At 51.5% G+C, this 21,733-nt stretch overlaps 1 protein-coding gene across 2 annotated transcripts in view; it reads right to left on the reverse strand.

Moving 5' to 3' along the window:
• FBXO10 (F-box protein 10) overlaps positions 1–21,733 on the reverse strand; it is a 38,271-nt gene that overhangs the window by 7,166 nt on the left and 9,372 nt on the right. For both annotated transcript variants that reach the window (XM_075560175.1, XM_075560176.1), the window contains exons 2-6: positions 9,399–9,989; positions 6,815–7,648; positions 3,249–3,398; positions 2,119–2,255; positions 1,022–1,092 (exon numbers count right to left, since the gene is read on the reverse strand). In XM_075560175.1, coding sequence (XP_075416290.1) covers positions 1,022–1,092; positions 2,119–2,255; positions 3,249–3,398; positions 6,815–7,648; positions 9,399–9,983 — 1,777 coding nt within the window. In that variant the 5' untranslated portion in view covers positions 9,984–9,989. The remainder of the gene's footprint in view (positions 1–1,021; positions 1,093–2,118; positions 2,256–3,248; positions 3,399–6,814; positions 7,649–9,398; positions 9,990–21,733) is intronic.

The raw sequence follows: 21,733 nt of genomic DNA on the forward strand, positions 1-21,733 counted from the left end.
CCTTGACCTGGGCCCTGAATTCTGACCGTACCTTCCATTCCCTGCTCCCGGGGGCCAGCACCTTTCAGGGTGTGCACTGACATCACAGGTCAGAAGAGGCAGTACAGCAGAGGCGCAATGGCTCAGAGCCCATGTGACTGGCCTCCCGGCCTTGGGGCCGCCACCTCACCCCACTCGGCCCTCGCTCACAGCCCCCACTCTCGCACTCACAGCACACCAAGCATGCCCCACAGGTGGCTCTGCACGGAAGATCTTTGTTCCCGTTTCCTCCCGTCACTTCCGGCTTCAATGGCACGTTCTCAGAAAGGCCTGCCCTGAGCACACAGTCTGAACTAGCACGCCGTCCTGCTATCAGCTTGTTCCCATCGTTGGCAGAGTGCTCTCCCTCACACATTTAGGCATTTGCATTCCCTCTTGCATCAGCTCCCGAGAGCAGAGAGGGTGTCTGTGAGCTGACTGTTGTAGCCTCACCTCCTGGCACAGGGCCTGCACACGAGTCTGAGGAGCAGATCGTTCTAGGGGCCAGGTCTGGTTGTGCTCTGGGCTGCGGCTCCGGTCCTGGACCAGGCCCACAGGATCTTGCCTTAACCAGTCTGCCACTGCGTAGCAGCCGAGCCTGACCCTGAGTGAGCGGCTCACTTGTGCTACGAGTCCCTGTGTAAGGGAGGCCAGGGGAGGCTTCCCTGAGGCAGTGCCACTTCAGCTGAGACTTAAAGCTAGGCAGGACTGGGCCAGTCAGGAGGGGCATGTGGGGTAGATTTCCAGGTCAGGCAAAAGGGCACACATAGTCCAGGAGATGGGCTCAGACAATCTACTGAGCATCAGTGTTTCTGAAAGGATTCCAGGAGTCACCGAGTAAGGCCCTGTGCGCACTGGGCCTGGCAGAGAGCAGAGCCGCCCACCCTCCCTCTCCCTCCCTCCCTCGGTAGTGACCCAAGTCTAGCAAGGTCGAGCAGTGGTGGAAGACCCCACAGCCGGGAGGAGAAGGCAGGGGCCGCTCCACGGCCGTCTCACCGCATACCTGTGATGAGGCCTTTGCCATTCTCGTTCACCGCTATGCCGGCAGCCCGGCCCTTGAAAATGTGGTTCCCACTACAACGGAAAGAGAGCAAGGCAAAGAGGTGATGCCAGGACCCCAACACCATGCTTTGCGGACAGTGCCCCACCAAGGCAACGCCCTCCTTCTGTGGACTTCCTGAGATGGCACAGGCTCTTCCCGGAAGTCCTCCGAGGCAGGCATTTAGAAAGCTCTACTTAGCGTGGAGACAAGTTAGCCCCACAGCCATGCCGTGTCAGCACAGTGCCACCCGGCTCTGCGGCCTGACTGCCAGCCACCACCTAAAGCAGGCGTGATGGCGCCACAGAAGCCACAGGAGGGACACAGGAGGGCCTTGGTGGGGGACACAATTCCCAGGAGGCTGTGCTGGGTTCGCTGAGGAGTGATCTGTGTCCACCATGCTGAAGGAGACACTGCCTCTAACGGGGCCACCACCTGCGGCAGGAACTCAACCTCTACTCTTGACCAATGATCTGTAAGCAGGACCCCTTTCCTCCCTGCCTCCCTCAACTGCACGGCGTAGATCCTGACTCATACGCCCCGTAGAGGCTGTCCATTGTAGCAGGAGCAGAAAGCCTCCTCTTGCTCTTGGGCCGCTGGTAGGTGCGCACGCAGACCTGTGGCTATCCACCTGGTGCAAGCCCGCCTCTGCCCCGGCCTCCCTGACCTTCCCTGGAAACAAGTAAAGCTTTGGTACAGCGTAGTTGCCTTCCCTTGTCTTTTTAGGCAAGTAAAGGCCTACACTTTTTGTCCTTGAGTGATGGACTTGTTTCCATTTCTGCTGGATGAGAGCAAGCCCTGGGGGGCGGGGCCTGCCCATACGGACCGCTGTTGTCCTTCGCTGTGAGTGCTTGCAGCATCTACTGCTCAGGACGCCTGCAGTCGGTCAGTCAGAGAGAAGGCAGCCGCTGGGTTACTGTGGGGTTTGCTGGGGAGCTCTCCTCTCTGCTTGTGTCTGGAGCATGGCTTGAAATGCAAACCAGACAGGAAGGAGGGGGACAGGGGCAGGAGAGTAAAGGAGGGGTGTGGCAGGTGTGATGGGCGGGTCCCAAGGGGCATACCTCACGACCGGGTTCCCATGGTATAGGATATAGATGCCAGCCTCCTTGTTAGAGAAGATCTGATTGTTCCGGATGATGCCTTTTCCATTGCCAAGGACGACAATGCCAGAGCGCAGGCCATGGTGGATCTGGTTACACTGCATGGGAAGATGGGACAGGGTGAGGAAGGGCCAGCAAGCCAGCGGGAAGCGGCACGCCCAGCCGCTCGCTGGCCGCACAGCCAGGCCAGGATGAAAGCACGCAGAAAACCAGCCCCACTGAGGACCCTCAACGCGTGCCCAAGCAGGCTGCTGCCCCATCCCTCCTGCACAGGGGCGCACACCGAAACCCAAGGAGACTGGGAATACCAGAGTCCTCACAGGTGCCATGGCGGCAGTTAGGCTAGCACCCACTGCGGGGCTCCAAATCCAACCACACCCACTGCTGCCTGTCCAACTCACAGTTACGCCACAGGGCTCGCAGAGCTGGCCCTGGGGTTGCAAGGCTGTGAGCGTCAGGGCGGCAGACCGCCCCATCTCTCTCCCATGAAGCAGCTGGGGGACTCACACTGCCAACTGTTTACTCGGCGGTCGAGCACCCCCGAGTTCCTTCCCAGGTGGGGAGCAGCCTGATACGAAGGAGCGTTCACCAGGTATCCCCCAGGACATCACGCTCAGAGAAAGGTGAAGGCCATTTGGTGTCTTGCCTTTCCTTCTCCTTCGAGGGAGCTGCCCCTGGGAGCTCGCTTTCCCAAGGGCGCACAGTTGCAGAAGGGTCATTAGAGTCCATGTGTCTAACACCTCTGTACAAACAGGGAGCCGGGGCCGGCGTCACACAGGAGTCTGGGGACTGGAAGCCAAGGTTGTCTGCCAGCCTGCCAGTCCGCTGGCTTTTGCCCAGTGACTTACATTTTTCTGATCACAAGAAGCGATCATTTTCCCGCTGTTAATGTATAGCCTAAATCCAACCCCCTGCTTATATAAAGGAAGTTAGTCACCTCTATTCCAGAAACAAAGGCACACCGAGAACACAGCAGGAGTCACGTGCCAACGAGAAGCAAGGTAAATTCAGGATGGCAGCATTTGCTTCAACAGCGCCCAAAACCCAGGGCCCTCCTGAGAAGGGGATGGCGCGAAGGCAGAGGGAAGTACCAGGATGAGCGGGTTGGATTTTTTCCGAATGTCCACGCCGGCCTCCGCGTTGTGGTAAATGTTGTTGCCGGCGATCAAGCCTCCACCCTCCAAGCGCAGAAAGATGCCGGACGCTCTGCAGCGGTAAATGTCATTCCTCAGCATGACGATCTGCGCGAAGACAGGGGTCGGAGGCGGCAATGAAACCACCACAGAAACCACCAAGGACACCTACCACTTGCCTTCAAGTCGATTCTGACTCAGAGCGACCCTGTAGGGCGGGGTAGACCTGCTCCTTCCCTGCTAGAGGTTCCTGAGCTTCTAAATCTTTACCAAAGCAGAATGCCTCCTCTTTCTACAAGGGAGTCGGAGCGGATGGTTTCAAACCAGCGACTTCAGCAGCCCCAGGGCTTCAGCCACTGCATTACAAGGGCTCCTTGGTGAAACCGGAAGACGTTACACAATTGGCCTGTACACCGTGAGTGACTTGGCAAGACTGGAATTGAAGCAGAGTGAAAGATGCTACAGAGACTGGGATGTAGGGAGGGCACCATGAGGGTAACTGGCCACTGTGTCTGGGGCTTGTGGGCTAGAGTGTGTTCCATCAGGTTGATGTCTTGATTTTGTGGTTTCAATGGTGGCCATTGAGGAACCCTGGTGGAGGAGGGGTTAAAAGCACAGGCAGCTCACCAGAAGGCCGGCAGCTGGAACCCAGTAGCGGCTCAAGGGAGAAAGAGACGGCAGCCTGCTTCCAACCAATTGACAGCCTTGGAGACCAGCGAGACCGGCTCTGGGCCCTATGGGGTCACTCCAGGACAAAGTGAGTCGTGACTCAATGGTGGTGGGAGGTCTGGTTCTTGTGGTTTTTTAAATGGTGCCCTTTGTGTTTCAGAGAGAATATCTTTAAGTATTAAAAGTAGAATGTCTCTATCAAATACTTCAGAAAAATGTATCAGTAGAGTACAGCAAATGTTGATCCATTGAGGAATCTGCGTGGAAGAGACTTGGGAATTCTTCATTGTAATCTGATCAGTTTCTGTAGCTCTGAAGCTATTGCAAATAGCAAGTTAAAAAATGCAATCCATCTAGGAATTCTCTTAAGTTGCTGCCCAAATTTTCTGGCTCTAAAAAAAGTTAAGTCCATTGAGAAGAAATTTTCTTTTCAACCGGGTATGGCCACAGCATACTTGGCAGGATGAATATAGTAACAGAGACAGACAATCCTAAGTGTTGGTGAAGAAATCTGAACCTTCACAGATTGCTGGTGGGAATGCAAAATAGAGCATCCACTCTGGAAAACATTTTGGCAAGTCTTCAAAAAGCCAAAAATAGAGTTGCCACGTTACGGCACTTTCACGCCTAGGGACATACCCAGAGGATGAAAACACACTTCTGTTCACACCAGAACCGAGACACAGACGGTCCCGGCAGCACGATTCAAAAGGACGAAAAGTGGAACATTATAGAGTGGATGAATGCCTGACTAGAATGGGGTCTACTCATACCCTGGAATACTATTCAGCCAAACAAGGAACGGAATGGAATACAGCAGGGATGGCCTAGGAAACACTATGCTAAGAAGTCAGATACTAAAGACCACATACAATGTCCAAAATAGGCAAATCCAGACAGAAAGTAAACTCGTGGCCCAGGGGCTGGGGCTGGGGAATGGGTAGTGACTGCTAACATCCATAGGGGTATATAAGGCTTCTTTTGGAGTAATGAGAATATTCTGGAATTGGAGAGTGGAGATGATTGCGTGACAGTGAATATAGCAAGAGCCGCTAAATTATACCCTGTGCAAAGGTGACTGTTGATGATTTATAAATTGCTTTGGTATCTCAGCAAGGAGCCTTGATGGCAGGTATAGTGGGCTACACGTTGAGCCCTGCTAACTGCAAGGTTAGTGATTCAAACCCACCAGATGCTCTGCAGGAGGAAAGAAGAGGCTGTTTACTCCCATACAATTCTAAGATCCCAGAAACCCACAGGGGCAGTTCTACCCTGTCCGGTTGGGTCACTCTGCATCAGAACTGACTCGATGGCAGTGGGTTCCAGCTCCAAGGGATGACTTTACAAGTATGTCCACAGCAGTTTTACTTCAGGTGCGACTTCCTGAAAATATACCAGACATTCTATCGTCCGCGACTATTTAAACTTAAGATTAAATAAAAGCTTGAATATCAACTTAAAAATGAGTGGCAGAGTGCAGAGTGCACAACTCCTTCTAGTACAGTTTAAACCACTGACCGCACGGCAGATAAATTACACGTCAGTAACACTGTTTTTAGAAAAATGACTGATACCCAAGGGCTCAAGTAGAAAGAAGATATTGTAAAAACAATGATGGCAACGTCTGTACAAATGAGCTTGCCACGATGGGTGGATTGTGATGAGTTGTACGAGCCCCCATTAAAATGGTTTAAATAAATAAATACAAAGAAAAACGAGTGCCGGGAGCGCCGTTTTAAATGTTGGAGGAGGAAACGCCTGGTGCTGGGCAGCAGACAGGACAGAGAAGACCTGCCCGGGGGTCCCAAGGTGCCAGCCTCCGACACACAGGAAGCTCCTCTGAGAGATGGACTGACACAGTGGAGCAAGCACAGGCTCAGCCATGGGAACGACTCTGAGGGGGCCCGGTTACTAGCTGGAGCACCCAACGACCACCTTCTTTATGGAGGCAGGCTACCACATCGTCCTCCCACAGAGGGGCTGGTGGGTTTGGATAGCTGGCCTCGTGATAGCAGCTGAGTGCTTAACAACTGTACCACCGAGGGCGTGTATAATATGCAAACACAATGACTTGAAGATCCAAGGATGCTGGGGACCAGAGAGGGGGAGGGACTTGTTCAAGGTCGTGCAGCTATCACGAAGAGACCCCGGGCGCCGCTCCGGACACCACACGTTTTCACTAGTGTCCCTGGTCCCTAGCAGTATTCTAGTACATGGTAAATTCTTCATTCACATTGCTGTAACCAATGGGTGAAACAAGAATCTACAGATTGTCAAATAAGTATATAATAAGCTCCAGTTCATAGCTTCTGATTAACTAACCACATAAGCATCTTATGATTATACTGCAAATTTAGTTGTCTGCTTTAAAAAATAATAATACAAATGTTTCAGAACCCCATAACCTGTTAAGTAAACTATTTTATGGGTTCTCTCATATGGAGATTCTGACATCATGATTAAGATGATTTCCTTGGGCACGTTCGTATTGTATGCTGAGGAATGAGCATGTAGTCTGAGAAGGTCTGTCTGGGGCCAGGCGGGCTGGCAGGCTGGAGAGCCACTGGCTCAGAGAAGCGGTCGGGGGAACCAGCGACGGAGAGGGCGATGGGGCTGCGTGGGGAAGAAGAGCAGAATGTGAGGGGATCCCCGAGGCCAGGGCCATCAGAGGACTTGCTACAATGTGGACACTATAGATGGTGAGGGTGTATTAGGACTTTCTCCATTCTTCTCATCTGTTCAGTCCAGCTGTGGCGCAAGGAAAGAACAGTGAGGAGTTAGGAGACCTGGGCTCAGGTCTGGCCTGCGGACGCTGCCGTGTGACCCCGTGAGGTCGCATGGCCCTATGACATCACCTTGCTATTGTGTATACACCGCACTGCATACGTCAGGTTCCGGAAGATGTTTCCTTCCATCTTGGCTCGACCATAGGAGCAGACGAAGACACCTCCCTTCCCGTCCCGGAAGAGGCACTTGCGGATGAGGCAGCCCTGCACGGAGCTGGCTAGGGCCATGGCCTCCTTGTCCTTCTGCAGCTCTTGCTGCAGGGAGTTCAGCACTAAGCAGCTGGGCAGCTGGATGGAGGCTCCCGGCAGGGGCGGACTCAGAAAAGAGCCCCCCAGTACGGGGCGTGGGCCCTGCACTTGGTAGGACAGTCGGTATGTGAGCTGGTCCTCATCCTCGTCCTCACCGCTGGGACTCAGAGCCCCGTCGCTGCTGTCAGGGGTCTGGGCCACTCCTTCCCCATCACTGCCCACCTCTGCCTCCTGGGAGCCAGGCTTGGAGTCCGGCTTCGGGGAGCTAGAGGCTGGGCTGGTGGGGCTCTGGCTGCCCTCAATGACAATGTCACAGGTTCTTGGGCTCCAGGCCTGGTCCCTGCTCTCTAGGTCCAAGGGCAGTAAGGAGTCGGAGTCCTCTGTAGGGAGGAAGCTGGGAGAAGACTTGATCAGGCCCAACAGATACTTGTAGGCCCAGTTCTTATCTGCAGACGGGTGGCCCTCCACAGTCACGGAATTGTTTTCGCTGCCCACAAATTCACAGTTTTCCAGGATACACAGGGGCACGTTGTGCAGGAAGATGTGGGTGTTCTTGAAGACACAGAACTTCACTTGGCATGTGCCTGGCCCGTGGACCTGGATGTGCCCATTCTCAAAGTTGCAGTTGTCAAACTGGACATGACCGGACGTTGTCTGGGGAGTGAGAAAAGAACGTGAATGGAACAGCAGGGAGGGGCTTTGCTCTGCTGGCCAGCACACCAGGGAGCTCTTAAGGAGGGTGGACCATGGAAAGGTCATTTGGTTTGATGGTCATTCTGGTGAATCTGAAGCAAGCACAGACATGGGGTGGAACAGAGGGCCCCTCCCCCAGGAGAGCATGTCTGTCAGCTGGGGACCTGCTCTGCACCAGAGAGGGAAAACCATTTGGAGCTGCTATCTTTGTCAGCTCGCTGAAGAAAAGTCATTTCCAACACTCTCCGCAATCACTGGAAACCACTGTAAAAACACCTCTTCCGTGTTTGCTTAGAAGACAGTCTCAGGCCGAGCCCTAATATAGATCAGGCCAGATGCGCTACAAAGAAGGGTAAGGCCAGGCTCCATCCCTTGAGGACCTACAGCCACACGCCTGGTAGGGACTGACATGAACACATTACTCTAACGATACGTGTAGCGTGCAAGATAGGCAGTCTGGCCCTTGCTCTTTCTAGAACCCAAATCTCTTTCTGAATCTGCAGTCTAGCCCAAGAAAAGCTCCCGGTCCCCCAAGACACCCTAGTGCTAAATAAGCAAGCTCCTGGGTTTCTAGGAAAGCCAGCAGGATGCATTTGAAAAATGCTTAAGTGATTTCAGTTCTAACATCACTAATTACCCACTTGAGGGAGCTGTTTAGCATCTCTAAGCTTCAGAGCTCCCGTCTGCATAACAAGGAAGGAACACTGACCCTGTCTACCGGAGAAGTTGGCTGTGCGCTGGTCCGGGAGGCCACAGATGGAGTGTCCCAGGTCCTAGCTCTTTCCCTTACCCACTCCGAGACATGGGGTCACCACTTAAATCTTATTGAGCCTCACTTCCCTCATTGATAAACTCAGAGCAGGTCCTAGAACTGTGGGGAGGAATCAATGAGGTGAGGGCTGTGCCCAGCAGAGTCCATCATAATGACGGGGAGGACAATGGCTATTACTGACACGAGACCAGTGCGATGTGACTTGTAGTCCTAAGTGGCAATATAGTTTTTATCAACTAGGCTCATAATCGGGAGAAAGAGGAGGCTCTCCACTCCCGTAAACAGTTGCGGTCTCGGAAACCCGCAGGGCCAGTTCGACCCTGTCCTATGGGGTCGCTATGAGTCAGAGCTGACTCGACAGCAGGGAGCCTGGTTTCTGGAGGCACATAACCTGGCTTTCGAGTCAATGTCTGGGCCAGGTGCATTCAGCCGCAGACTGTCCTATCAGGAATTCAGCTCTGTTTCCCAGGAGGGTGGGGTGTTGAGCTAAACTTTCTCGATCCTATCTCAGCTTCCCTGGTGGAAGTCTCACCCTGCACAGGGTGGTGTCATATGCAGAAGCTCACACTCTCCTCTTGTAGGCGCTCTGGACACAGCAGCTGTCGGGAACAGCTCACATGCTCGCTGCTACCTCGAAACACACCTTTCCCACCTAGCAGCCCCTCCTGCCGGTGGCCCAGAGTAGAAGAGACGTGCCAACCCAGTCTGGCGTGGAGTCAGACCCTCACTTTTTAACCCGCTCTGCCAGGAACAAGGAAGAAATGCTGATGTCTATGGATGTCGGTTTCTGTTTCCCAGTCAATTCCCAACTCAGAGCGGTATGCCCAAGGTAATACATAATTAATTGCCCAACCTTCTGTTCAAACAACCAAGGGGCTGCCAACCCTCTGCGAGGAGACCCCGGCCTGAAGAGATCACCTGGGAGACGCAGACACCCACCTTATACATGATGGGGGAGAACCAGGCCGGCATGAAGACCAGGTTGCACAGGCGCGTGGTGGAGCAGTGCTGGTCGATGCTGGCCAGCAGGGCCACCTCGCCCAGCTTCCCGTGGCCCACAATCTCCACGGGCACCTTCAGGATGATCTCCCCTTGCTCCTCGTACACACCTGGGAACAGCACAATCCGGTCATACAGATTGGCCATGGCCAGAGCACTGCCCAGGCTGTCCAGCTCACGGCCGGGCCCGACCCTCAGGGTCCGCCGCTCCCTCCTCCGGCAAAACAGAGAAAAGCACGCCGAGGACTCGGCGTCCAGGGCGTTCTTGGTCCAGGTCTTGGAGGCCAGGTAGTGCTGCTTGAAGGCTTCCCGCCATGACTCCGGCTCCACGTCCGGCTGGTTGGGCCAGTTGGGGTGGCGGCACTCGGTGCAGCCCAGGCACAGCTGGCGCCAGCGCGTGCTGTCCAGGCTGAGGATCAGCTCGTACCAGGCCCTGCACACCAGGCTGCAGCGGCCCAGGTCAGGCAGGTGCAGGTAGGCTAGGATCATGCGCCACAGCTCCAGGGGGAGCCCGCCGGCCTCCATGGCCACCTGGGAGACAGACACAGACAGGAGGGTTTTGTTTATCCTGCTCACCGGACTTCTGCCTTCCAGAAACACCCAGAGCCACCGACTCCTGAGCTCCGGGATGAGCAAGTGACCAAGGCTCAGTCAATCAGAACCCCTCTCTGGGATTTTTCCACCCGGGATTGGCAGGGAAGGCTCCCTTTTCTCTTTGGTCTGTTACTCGGGGCTGGTGGGAGCCAGGTACAGAAGTCCTCGCGCTATCGGAATAAAGCACCTGGTACAGAAGTCCTCGCGCTATCGGAATGAAGCAGGAATGAGCAGAGATGGTGACAAAGAGAAGGACAATCAGCACATGTGCGTGTGTCCTGGGGGGGTCTTTATCCCTGACCCGATGGGTCCCGGGGAGCTGCAGCTCTCCCTTGCCCACCAAGTCCCTGTCGGCTCTCGCTGGCTGTTGGGCTTGGTAACTTAGGCTCCGCTCTGGACTGCATTGTAGAGAGAAGGTGGGGCTCCTGACATCTGCACCACTCCCGGGTTTCAGTGACACTGGTGTCCCCACTCCCTGCCTGCTTCTTTCGTTACACTGGTCAAGCTTTTCAAGAGGAAAGAGAATGTTCTATTTGTCCCCCTCCCGTTCTGTAGCTGAGTGAGCGTGTCCACTCCTCTGGCCCTACCACAAGGGACCCGATCGGGATCTCCAGCCCCTGCTATATCGAGTTCCACACAGGAGCAGCCAGCTGCCTGACGGGAATTTCCACCTGGATCTTCCACAGACAGCTCAAGACCTCAATGTCACACCCCAAACTGAACACGGCTTCCACTTCAGGCTAAGGCAGAGTAACTGGGACTGGATTATGTCCCCACCACCCCCCCGAACTGGACTAAATAGGAATGGGAGGGGGCTTGAGGAAATTCCATCATCTTTGAATTCCATTTGTCCACACACTTTTGGACACCCCCTTGTCTCTGAGGCAGCCGCTCTCAGGCGCCGTGTGCAGGGCTGTGTGGGAAAGATGTGAGGCGGAAGGCCCACTGTGCCCAGCTTTCATGCCGGGTGCAGGGAGGCGGAACCAGGCAGAGCAGGAGTCTCCGTGCAGGCAGACCCAGCTCAGTGCTGCTGAGGCGGCTAGTCTCGGGCGGGACAGCAGAATAGAGGGAGACACACACAGGGGGGCGGGCGGGGGCAGTTTTCTGGCTGAGATCTCTGTATGCACAAGTCCAGAATTCATCAGACCGAGCACAGAGAGCTGGGCACCCCTGGCGTTCCAGCCCAGACAGTAAATATGAAGTGCTCCCGCTAACACTCAGCAAGGCTATGCCATAAGAAGGAGTTCACATTCAAAGAGCACAAGTTTAAGCCTGACAGGATCAAAAGGTTTTGCGGCAATACATCGACCTGCCAGACTAAAACTCAGCCGTGACACACACACACACCCACCCTTCATCTAGAACCCTCAACAGTGTTCAGCACTGGATCAAGCAGTTAGGCATATGAAGAAGCAGAACATCAGCTAAATACCTATGCGGAGGCTAGCGCTGTTTCTGTTTGGGGAAATGCTGAAACACTCTGGAACTAGACCGTGGTGATGGATGCAAAACACGGTGAGTACAATCAATGTCCCTGAATGCACATTCCAGGAAGCATTAGGATGGCAAATTCTGTCTTTTAACAAGAACATAAAAATACCCAGACTCACCACCATTGAGTCCAGGCTGACTCACAGAAACCTTCCAAGACAGGACAGAACTGCTCCCGTGGGTGCTGAGACTGCAGCTCTTTTCAGAAACAGAAGACCCAAGGAGCAGCTAGCTGGGGTTTCAAGCTACTAGTCCAAAGCATGTGCACTGGTACAGAAAAGAGCTCGGGACACACGGAATCTGGGAAGAGAAATGACCCAAGAACAGCAATGGAAGTAGTGAGACCATGAGGGGAGGGGAAAGTGGAGGGAAAGGGAAGAGAAAGGGGAACTGATCGCAGGATCAATGCATAACACACCTCCCCCCAGGGGATAAACAACAGAAACATGGGTGAGGGGAGACAGTGGGAGGTGTAAGATATGAAAATAATAATTTATAATTTATCAGGGGTCCATGAGGGTGGGAGAGGGGGGAAGGAGGGAAAAAAGAGGGGCTGATACCCAGGTCTCAAGAAGAAAATATTTTGAAAATGATGATGGCGGCATATGTACACAATTGAAGTATGGATTGTTTTGTTATAAAAGCTGTAGGAGCCTCCAATAAAATGATTTTATAATAAAAGAAAGAAAGGAGTGATAGGATGGGACAAAATATTTGCAATATATGCACTGAACAAATGGCTTATAGTCACAGTATACTAAGAAATGCTACAAATCAATAATAAAAATGGACAAATATTTAAACAGAAACTTCACCAAAAAAGAAAACCAAGTGGCTTATTATCATTAGTGTTCAGTATCATTCAATTTGTAATAAAACCATAATGAGATGTGACTCTAGACCCACAAAAATGAAAACCGTGAACAGTACCCACTCGACGGCACCTAACAAGAAGGGACTATCAGTTCTGCCTCCCTCTAGGCTGAAAATGCACCATCCAGAGCCAGAAAGGGGGACCCACGCTTGCACCAAGAAAGGCGAGCAGGAAGTGGGGCACCCCTTCCTTTGGCCCCAGGGTCCCTGTGCTGAAAACCTCCTGAGACGGAGAGAGAACTGTGACCCCAGAGGGAGTGAGAAAGAGTAAGGAGCAGTGGCGGAGGCACAGAGCAGCACCAGGAGACTGACTCGGGCTGCATGGTGGGCTTCCTGGGCCAGAGTGAGAAAGCCGAGCCCTAACCCCAAGAAGAGGTTTACTGGCAAAGTGGGTGCCTCTGGGCATTTATAAACAGAATTAAAGAGCTTTGTAACATCTGCCCTAGTAGGGCTGAAGTTGGCCTGGTCCAAGAGGCCCAAGGAGCCTAGAGACAGGTTTGCCTACGGGCATGGCCCAGAAGCTGTCCTGACCCAAGAACTGTATCCTGAGCTATTCCCAATCCTGAATTGTAACCTGTTACTCCCCTAATCAATCTCACATTCATTAGTATTGTCTATGTGCTTTGTGGGGCCACTGCAATGAATTATTAAACTCAGCAGAGAAGTGCTGAGTGCCAGAGATGGACAAGTGGTGTCAGAATTGGCGAAAGGTCTGTCTGACTTTCACTTTACAGTAATCGGATTTGGGCTCACGAGGATGGTGATTTTCGGTTTCCCTTGTGACGTTAAGAGGCGGTTAGTACTGCCACTAAACTTGAAAAATAAATACACTGATGGAGGAAGCCAGACACAGGAGCTGGCATACTGTGTGGTTCTAGAAGGGTGACGTTTAAAAACAGACAATAATTAGTGTCTGGTGACAAAACCCAGAACCATGTTTTCTAATGTGGGTGAGACTGACTTTCATGAGTCACAAGGAAACCTTTTTGGGAAAAAAAATCTTTTGATTGCTATTTTAAATGGGTGAACACACACACCTGTCAAAAACCACTGGAATGTCAGTTTCAGCTAATATGTTAACTTTACCTCAATTGAAAAATTAACTTCTCCCTCCATCTCCGCTCTGCCACCAGTGTCCCATGCCCTGAAAAATAGTACTGTCTCTTTTACTTAACCGGCCCACTCAATAACTAGGGAGGGCCCCAAGATGTTTTTTCCTCCCTCTACATGCGGAGTCTGGAAAGTCCCGGTGGCTGCCTCCTGGAGCACTCTTTCTCAGGACCCCTTCGAGCACGGCACGAGTTCTGGGCTCACCATCTTTAGTTGGGATGACTATCATCTCCCTGGAGCCAGTTCCGCTCCCAGCTGACCAACAGCTGCCATGGGGATCTAAAACATAAACCTGACCATGTCATTTGCCTCTGTGGCTCCCCATGGCTCCCAGGATAGTGTGGTGAGGATACAGCATGCCCATCGGTCTAACTTCATCTCTGACACTTGCCCCACTTCAACCACACTCCCCATGAGGCTGCTTCCAGGGGTCTTTTCCTGTTTTTTCCTCCTTGGAAGTCCCTCCTCTGACAACAGCTCTATCCGAGGATTTAAAAATAGTAAACAAAGGAGACAAAACAAATGTATAGTTCAGAGAAATACTGTCAGGCAAGCAACCTTATCACCCCTCACCTAGAGACAGAATTCTGCCAGCCAGCCCGAGGCACTTGGAGACGTGCCCACTGCCATCCTCCCTTAAAGACAGGCAGAATTATGATTTCTGAAGTTTCCACTTCCTTGCACTTCTGTATGGTTTTATTACACACTTGTAGACACATGTCCCTTTAGGCTTGTCCTTGGGAGTGAGCATGGTGTGTCATTTTATGCTCTTTCCGTTTAGATTGAGATGTGCGTCCGCCATCCGTTTTCTCCTTTTCACACTGATAGCTGTTGACGAACCTCAACTACTTGACCAGACTCTCTCAGTCTGACTTCTGCTGATGACACACACGTTCCCGGGCGAGCCCAGCCCGTTCCTAGGTCATGTTACTGCCTAGGAATTGGTCACCGGGCTAGACCCAGGTCCGGGTCTTTCAGCAGGCTGCGGTGGTACTGTGTTTCTTTCTCATCAGGAAGTACGTGCATGCCTGGTTGTTCCTTTTCGGATGTTAGGGGCCACCGATGCTCCCTGCTTAGATCTGTTTATTTATTTATTAAAAAAAAAAAGACTATGAAAAGTTATTTATTTATTTATCATTTTATTAGGGGCTCATACAACTCCTATCACAGTCCATACATATACATACATCAATTGTATAAAGCACACCTGTACATTCTTTGCCCTAATCATTTTCTTTTTTTTTCTCCTCTTAGATCTGTTTATTCATCAAGATGGCGATCTCTAACTACCATTTGGTTTGGATGCAGTAGCTGAAATGGTAACTGTAGATTGCTGCTTCCCTTTGTCTACCATTTGGTTACCTGGTGGCACAGTGCACAGAGAGAGGCCTGCTGGAGTCTTTTTTTTTCTCCCTAGTATTCTCTGAAGGTGACTAACGAATGCTGCCTCTGTGTTTTACTTATTACCATGAACTCATGCATCTAAACATATCTGGGGAGCTTTCATGCTTTGACATTCTTATTGAAGCTCCAATTGGACACTCTTTGGCCTCAGGTTGGTCCTTCAGTCCTTTAGATATGATCCCTGCTCTCGCTCATAGCTTCCCTGCTAACTGGAAAGTCAAGATGCTCCTGGTTCGACAGGTTATTGACAAGATTATCGGACATTTTGCTAACAAGTTCCACCAATTTCAATGGAAACTTTGATCAAGAAGATTGCAGATTCACGTGCAATTATAAGAAATAACAGAGAACCCTGGTGCACTCTGCCCGGTCTCCCTCAAAGGAAACATTTTGCAAAACTGTAAGATCACAACTATACTGACCTTGATAAAATCTGCCAATTTCTCAGATTTCCCTCTATTCACTCGTGCGTGTGTGTATTGAGTTCTTTAGGATTGTGCCCCAGTGGGGATCTGTGTCTCCACGACCACAGTCAGAAGATAACACCACGCCTAAGGGTGGCCCTTTTGTCACCACACCAAATCTTTTCACACAGGCCTAAGGACATCTGCAGCTTTTAATTGTGATGACATTAAATTGACCAATGTTTTAAGAATTATGCTTGATGTCAAATATGAGAACGGTGTCTAACTCTAGATTCTGAAAATATATATTTTTTCAATTTAGGCTTACACCTAAGTCTGATTCGCCATAAGTTCATTTTTTATTAAGGCGCAGGTTTGGTTGCAGGGTTGGGGTTTTGGGCTTTGGGCGCCCAATCATCCCAATACCACTCATTCAAAGAGTTTGCCTTTCTCCACTTCTCCAGAGAGCTTTGGACTCTTATCAAAAATTAATAAGACTATGTCTATTTGTCTTCTCTTTTTTAAATTAAAGGATCATTTTATTGGGAGCTCTTACAATCCATACATCAATTTGTAGCAGGCATATTTGTACATGTTACTCGTAACAATCCATACAACAATTGTAGCAGGCATATTTGTGCATATGTTGCCATCATTCTTTGCTAGACATTTACTTTCTATTGAGCCCTTGGTATCAGCTCCGCTCCCCACCCCCTGCCCCCTCCAACAGATTATCTTTTTATTCTGATTTCTTTGGATAGAAATTGTATTTCAGGATCAGAATCTGGGTTAAGAGATGCTGGTTGCTACAGGACCGGCTTTTGTTTCCAAACCTTTGCAGTTAACAGTGCAGTGTTCCTTCTACTTTAGTATCTGTTTCTAAAATGACTTTACTTCCGTCTCTCATTCTGCCACTTTATTTCTGAGATTTTCTGATTCTAATTTATGTCCTATCATTTCTTACATTATTCTATCAATGCCTTTCAGCTCATTTGGGAATTATGAGGTATGGTTATCGTTGGTTTTCTTTCCTTCTTAAAAAAAAAAATAGTTCCAGGTCTGCTTTTGACCTTTACGAGTATTTTCCAGTCGAGTCTGATGGGGTGCCACACTCTGTCCCCAAAGTCTATTTTTAGCATTCCCCGGGGACTTCGTTGCTTTATTCCCCTTGCTGCTCTGTTGCACACCTTTAGTGTTTCGCCCCAGTGCCATAGGGTCAGAGTGGGCACAATTCCCACACTGTGTCTGCAGTGTTGTCCCCTGTAGTGCTGTGGTTCAGTGAGGGGCATCGTGTCTCATAGCGGGGCCGGGCCTACGGTCCTTTCTGTGCATTGTCTGCTCTGAGCAGGAATATCGTTTTCGGGGCTTGGTGGGCCAGGATGCGTTCCCCTCCCTCTGGTTGGTTTTCTACAGCGTATCACAACATCTCCACTTACTGTGGGGATGCTACTTTGCCCCTTAGTACCTTTTTTCCCTTCATATTTTGTATGAAGTTTGAAATGTTTCTGTCTCTCACTGAAAGAGAACTCTGGTTTCTGCTGTCACATTTGGCAAGCACCAGTGGCTTTTGTGCAGATAGAGGCTCTACCATGCCAGGATCGACCCTGTCAGCAAACAGTGTGTCCTCCCCAACTATGTCCAGTTTCCCCTCCTCTGGGCACGTGGCAGGATTGCACTTCCTGATTCCTTCTGTACTTGGGTAGGATCACATGACACGTACTAGCCAACGGGTGTTGAGAAGAGATGTATGTGTTCCTTCTCGACTGGAGCATGTGATCTGTGGAGCATGTGACCAGCCCTGAGCGATCTTTCCACCTGGCCTAGCGCCTGGCAACAGTGAGGAGGGCAACTGCTGTTAGCCTGGGTTCTTGAGTGATATGTTAGGATACCCAGAGTACCCTGGCCAACCCCAATTTCACCGTCGGTGAAAAAGATACACCTTTGTTTGGGTTTAGGCACTAAGGATTTGGGCACAATGTTAATATCCTAACCAATCCTGAGAGACCATGTGAAACTCAAAAGAGCCGTCATCAAGCCCCTGGGCGCCCCGCGATTGTCAAGCCAGGGCTGGTCTGCAGCGGCTTTCCTCAGCTTCCTCCGGAGCTGAGGTCACCTCTTAGCTCCCTTCCGAGCTGCTCTCAGAGTTTGGAACCCTGGAGCCCTGTACACAGTGGTCCCGTCTATAAGCATGTGGGTAATGACCTTGAATGCCGGACTCAGAAGCATATATTCTGGTTCCCTCTGAAGGTTTCTGAGAAGGGAGGAGGTCTGGCGAGAGCTGTACTTCATTGAGGAGTTCCACCCAGAGAGAGAACTGTCAGTGGGGGAAGCGAAGGCAGAAAGGCAGACATCTGCAAATGTTAAAGGGCTGCTTGTCTCCCTCATGATGATGTGGGGACCCTGCGGAGTGCGGGGCACAGCGTCTGTGCTGGCAGCGGACTTGGAAACCCCTGGGAGTCACTTTTCTGGAGGCTCTGAGACACCTGCACTGGAGTGGGAAGCAGCTGGGCTCTCAGGGGAAGATGTTTTCATCCTGAAGGTCCCCACAGGGCACTTGGCATCCGTCAGCCTCTGCCATCCTCTACACATGCTTGTGCCCCCAGCCAAGGTAGCACCATAGGTGTCGGACTCTCGAGGGAGGCCAGTCACTCTCCCCTAAGAACGCCCCTGCCCCCCAGCTCCATCGAGCAGAGCTGCCTTCTACTCAGATGCCAGATTTCCCCATCCTACGGGGCTTCTGTCTACTACATCGTCAATAATGACCCAGGGGGATGCGGGCAGCCACAGGGATTTCTATAACCAGGTAACACTGGAGCCGCTTTGGGTTTTGTTTTTTTTCCTTTTGGTTTGTTTATTTTAAAAATGCATTCACATTTGGTCCTTCCTTTTGCCACTGGGGCCTGTGCGCTTTGGAATTAAGCTGAAAGGACAGGAATGTCCCCGGGGCCCCCACACCTGGAGTGAGGCGCCTGTGGAAAAGGGAACAACAGTGTGGTTTGGGAAGAGCAGGTGCTGAGATGGCCCCCACCCTCCGTTTCTTCTGGGTCAGAACTCAGGATTCCGTGCGGCATGCGGCATGCCTTCAGGCCCCCCGGTGCCCCCCGCCTCAGTGAGCAAGGCAGAGGCCACTCTCTAGAGGCAAGTCCCACCAGGCCTGGCTCTCAACAGGCTCACTCTACCTTCCTTGCCCGGTGACTTCAAGCGAGGCCAATTTCCTCATCTGTAAACTGAGACTAATGCTGACTGTCTTTCTAGCTCGGACACAGAATTTCTGCAGAGAAAATTAATTTATTCAACAAATACTGACTGATTAGCTTCTTTGTACCAGGCAGTGTTCTAAGTACTGAGAAGGCATGAACAGGGCCAAGACCCTTACTTTAGAGACAGACAATAAATAACAACGCAAAAGCTATGAAGCAAAGCCAGCAGGCTGAGGGCTGTGTGTGTGTTTGTGTGTGTGTGCGCGCGCGCATGTAGGCGTGTGTGCTATTTCAGCTATGGTTGTCAAGGAAGGTCTCCGAGGAAGCGGCATTTGAACAGAGATCTGAATGACATTTAAAGCCAGGGGGTGAAGTCACCTAGTGAGGGTGGAGAGCGCTGCCGACTGAGTGCCTAGGGCACTGTGACACTGAGAGGACGTGCAGAAGGTTCAGTTCAAGACCATGGGCGAGAACACCCAGAGGACTGGACGGAACTGCGAGAGCTTTAGCTTTGCTTCCTGTTGCTGCTGTGAAGCCGGACTGCTAGGGGCTATTTAGTTTGATGGGCTGGGAAGGGCCAGATAGGCATGAAGATAGTCAAATTTTTAAAAAGTCAAATTCAAAGAAGGAATTGGAAAGAATCTAAAGTTGGGAGCTGGGGACCCAAACATGTGGGGGCTGTGCGGTAGAGGGGGACCCAAACATGTGGGGGCTGTGCGGTAGAGGGGGACCCAAACATGTGGGGGCTGTGAGGTAGAGGGGGACCCAAACATGCAGGGGCTGTGCAGTAGAGGGGGACCCAAACATGTGGGGGCTGTGAGGTAGAGGGGGACCCAAACATGTGGGGGCTGTGTGGTAGAGGGGGACCCAAACATGTGGGGGCTGTGCAGTAGAGGGGTCAGGAAGGGACTTAGAAATGTCTGATATACACTTTTAAGTTGTTAGCTGTGGGTGTCAAACAAAGCCTTTCTTTACCACCTCCATGAAAGACCTATTAAGACCGGTTCTCAACCTCTGGGTCATGACCCTTTCACAGGGGTTGCCCGATTCATAACAGTAGCAAAATAACAGTGATGAAGTAGCAACAAAAATAATTTTATGGTTGGGGGTCACCACAACCTGAGGAACTGTATGGAAGGGTCACGGCATGAGGAAGGTTGAGAACCGCTGCGTTAAGCTGTGTTGTGGCTCACGACTGCTTTGTCGAGGACATCACCTTGCTTGGCTCCACATCAGTGCTCAGTCAAGAGATCAAACGACCCAGTCACTGCACTGGGTAAATCTGCTGCACAAGACCTCTTTAAAGTACTCAGCAGTGAGGATGCCGCTTTGAGGACCAAAGTGCGCCTGGCTCGAGCCCCTTAGGTATTTTCAATCACCAGAAGCCTGTGAAAGTGTAGTACTGAGTAAGTAAAGGCCCAAGGAGAGCCGGTGCATTTGAATTGAGGTGCCAGCGAAAAATATGGAAAGTGCCCTGCACTGCAGGAAGAACAAACACATCTGTCTTGAAAAAGTACAACCAGAATGCTCCTTAGAATTGAGGGTGGCAACACTGTGTCTCACTCACATCCTTCGGACACGTTATCAGGAGGGATCGGCCTCAGGAAAAGGCTGAACAATGGGTTCAAATGCAGGAACAACAGTGAGAGCTGGGGCGCAGGGTTGAGGAGCATCTCGTTCTGCTGTACAGAGCTGCTGGGCGTTGGTACCCACTTGAGGGCCCCTCACAGCAAAGGCTGTGCTGTGAGTGGGCGCAGGCGGGATGGGTGAAAGGTCGAGAAGAAGCACGGCGTCATCATCAGACGGTCAGTGGCTGTGGAGTCCAGCGGGCTTGCAGCAGCCCACATGTACAGAGTCGAGCTGCTCCCGGGGTTTCAGGGGTGACATTTCGGAAGCAGATCGCCAGGCCCAACCATCACGAACGGGTTTGACACACCACCCTTTTGGTAAGGTCCCTAGCACTCAACTCTCTGCACCACTAGGGGTTCCTCCCCAGAGGCCAGCCCCATGCAATGCGAGGTCAGCATGTGCAGACCCAGAGGGGGGTCTTCGGATGACAGCTACTCAGAGCAAATCCATCATGCAGAATTGAGACAGCACACTGTCCGCCCTCAAGAAGTCATGACTTTATGTACAACATGTTTTGGTTACTTTATTGTCTGCCCCTCAGAATAAAAGATAAGCTCCTTAGGGGCGGAAACCTTGCATTACGGTTTTCTATCATGCCCAGCACACAGTAGACATCTGCAGTTTGAATGGCCACCAGCACTCTCTGGTCCCTCAGCACGGCGCAATCAATTCAACCGCTAGTTACAGCCAAGGAAACTATGCCTGAGAGAACTTATGTGACAAATCACTTAGCCCAAATCACTCTGCTAGCGAGTCCAGAGCCACCATCTGGTGCCAGACTTGGCCCAAAGGTTGGTTTTACCCAGTCAGCCATGCTTCCTGGAAGAGGCAGCATCTGAGCTGGACTCTAATATACGGGTAGGATGGGAGCAACTGGAAAGAGGAGGGGAGATAAAACGGGGTCCACAAATGGCCAGAGGTGAGAACCCTCTAGTCAGCACAGGGCACAGCAACAAGTCACCTAGCTGTCGGTCTGAAGAGGTCAGCGAGAATGGCCAGCGGGGCCAGTTTACATGGGACACTCTGAGCCACAGGTGGTTTCTCGTCCACTTGGGGAGCACTGGAGTGGTGCTCTGAGTTTAGCAGAAATGGCCCTACCACCCATGGCTGGCATAAGGGTGCTGCTTTTCATTTTGGCCTCCACCTCTCTCACTGGGTCATCTCCAAGGCTGGTGGTCCAGTGCCATCAAGTCAATTCCAAAGGATAGCCACACTGCAGGACAGGGCAGAAGTTCCCCATAGGGTATCCAGTCCTGTGGTGGGCGTCCCCTCATGTGTATTTACAAAAGGTTCACAGAAAAAGATCTAGGGTATCTCAGAGCTCTGAACTGACAAAAAGAACAAAGACACACACACACAAGTAGCACCCAAGTAAACTAAGCAACTGTAATTGGTTAACGCCTTAAAATCTCTCCTCAAATCAAATTAAATGTCCCTTGAGTCTTGGTGGGCTTTCCTTTGACACTGCACTAAGGGACAGAGTGAAAAACTGAGCTGGGAAAGAGACAGGCACACACACCTACCCACAGACACACACTGCTTGAAGTGAGACAAGACTTAAAACTTTGGA

The sequence above is a fragment of the Tenrec ecaudatus genome, chromosome 10 (assembly GCF_050624435.1).
Source record: "Tenrec ecaudatus isolate mTenEca1 chromosome 10, mTenEca1.hap1, whole genome shotgun sequence".
NCBI classification, from domain to species: domain Eukaryota; kingdom Metazoa; phylum Chordata; class Mammalia; order Afrosoricida; family Tenrecidae; genus Tenrec; species Tenrec ecaudatus.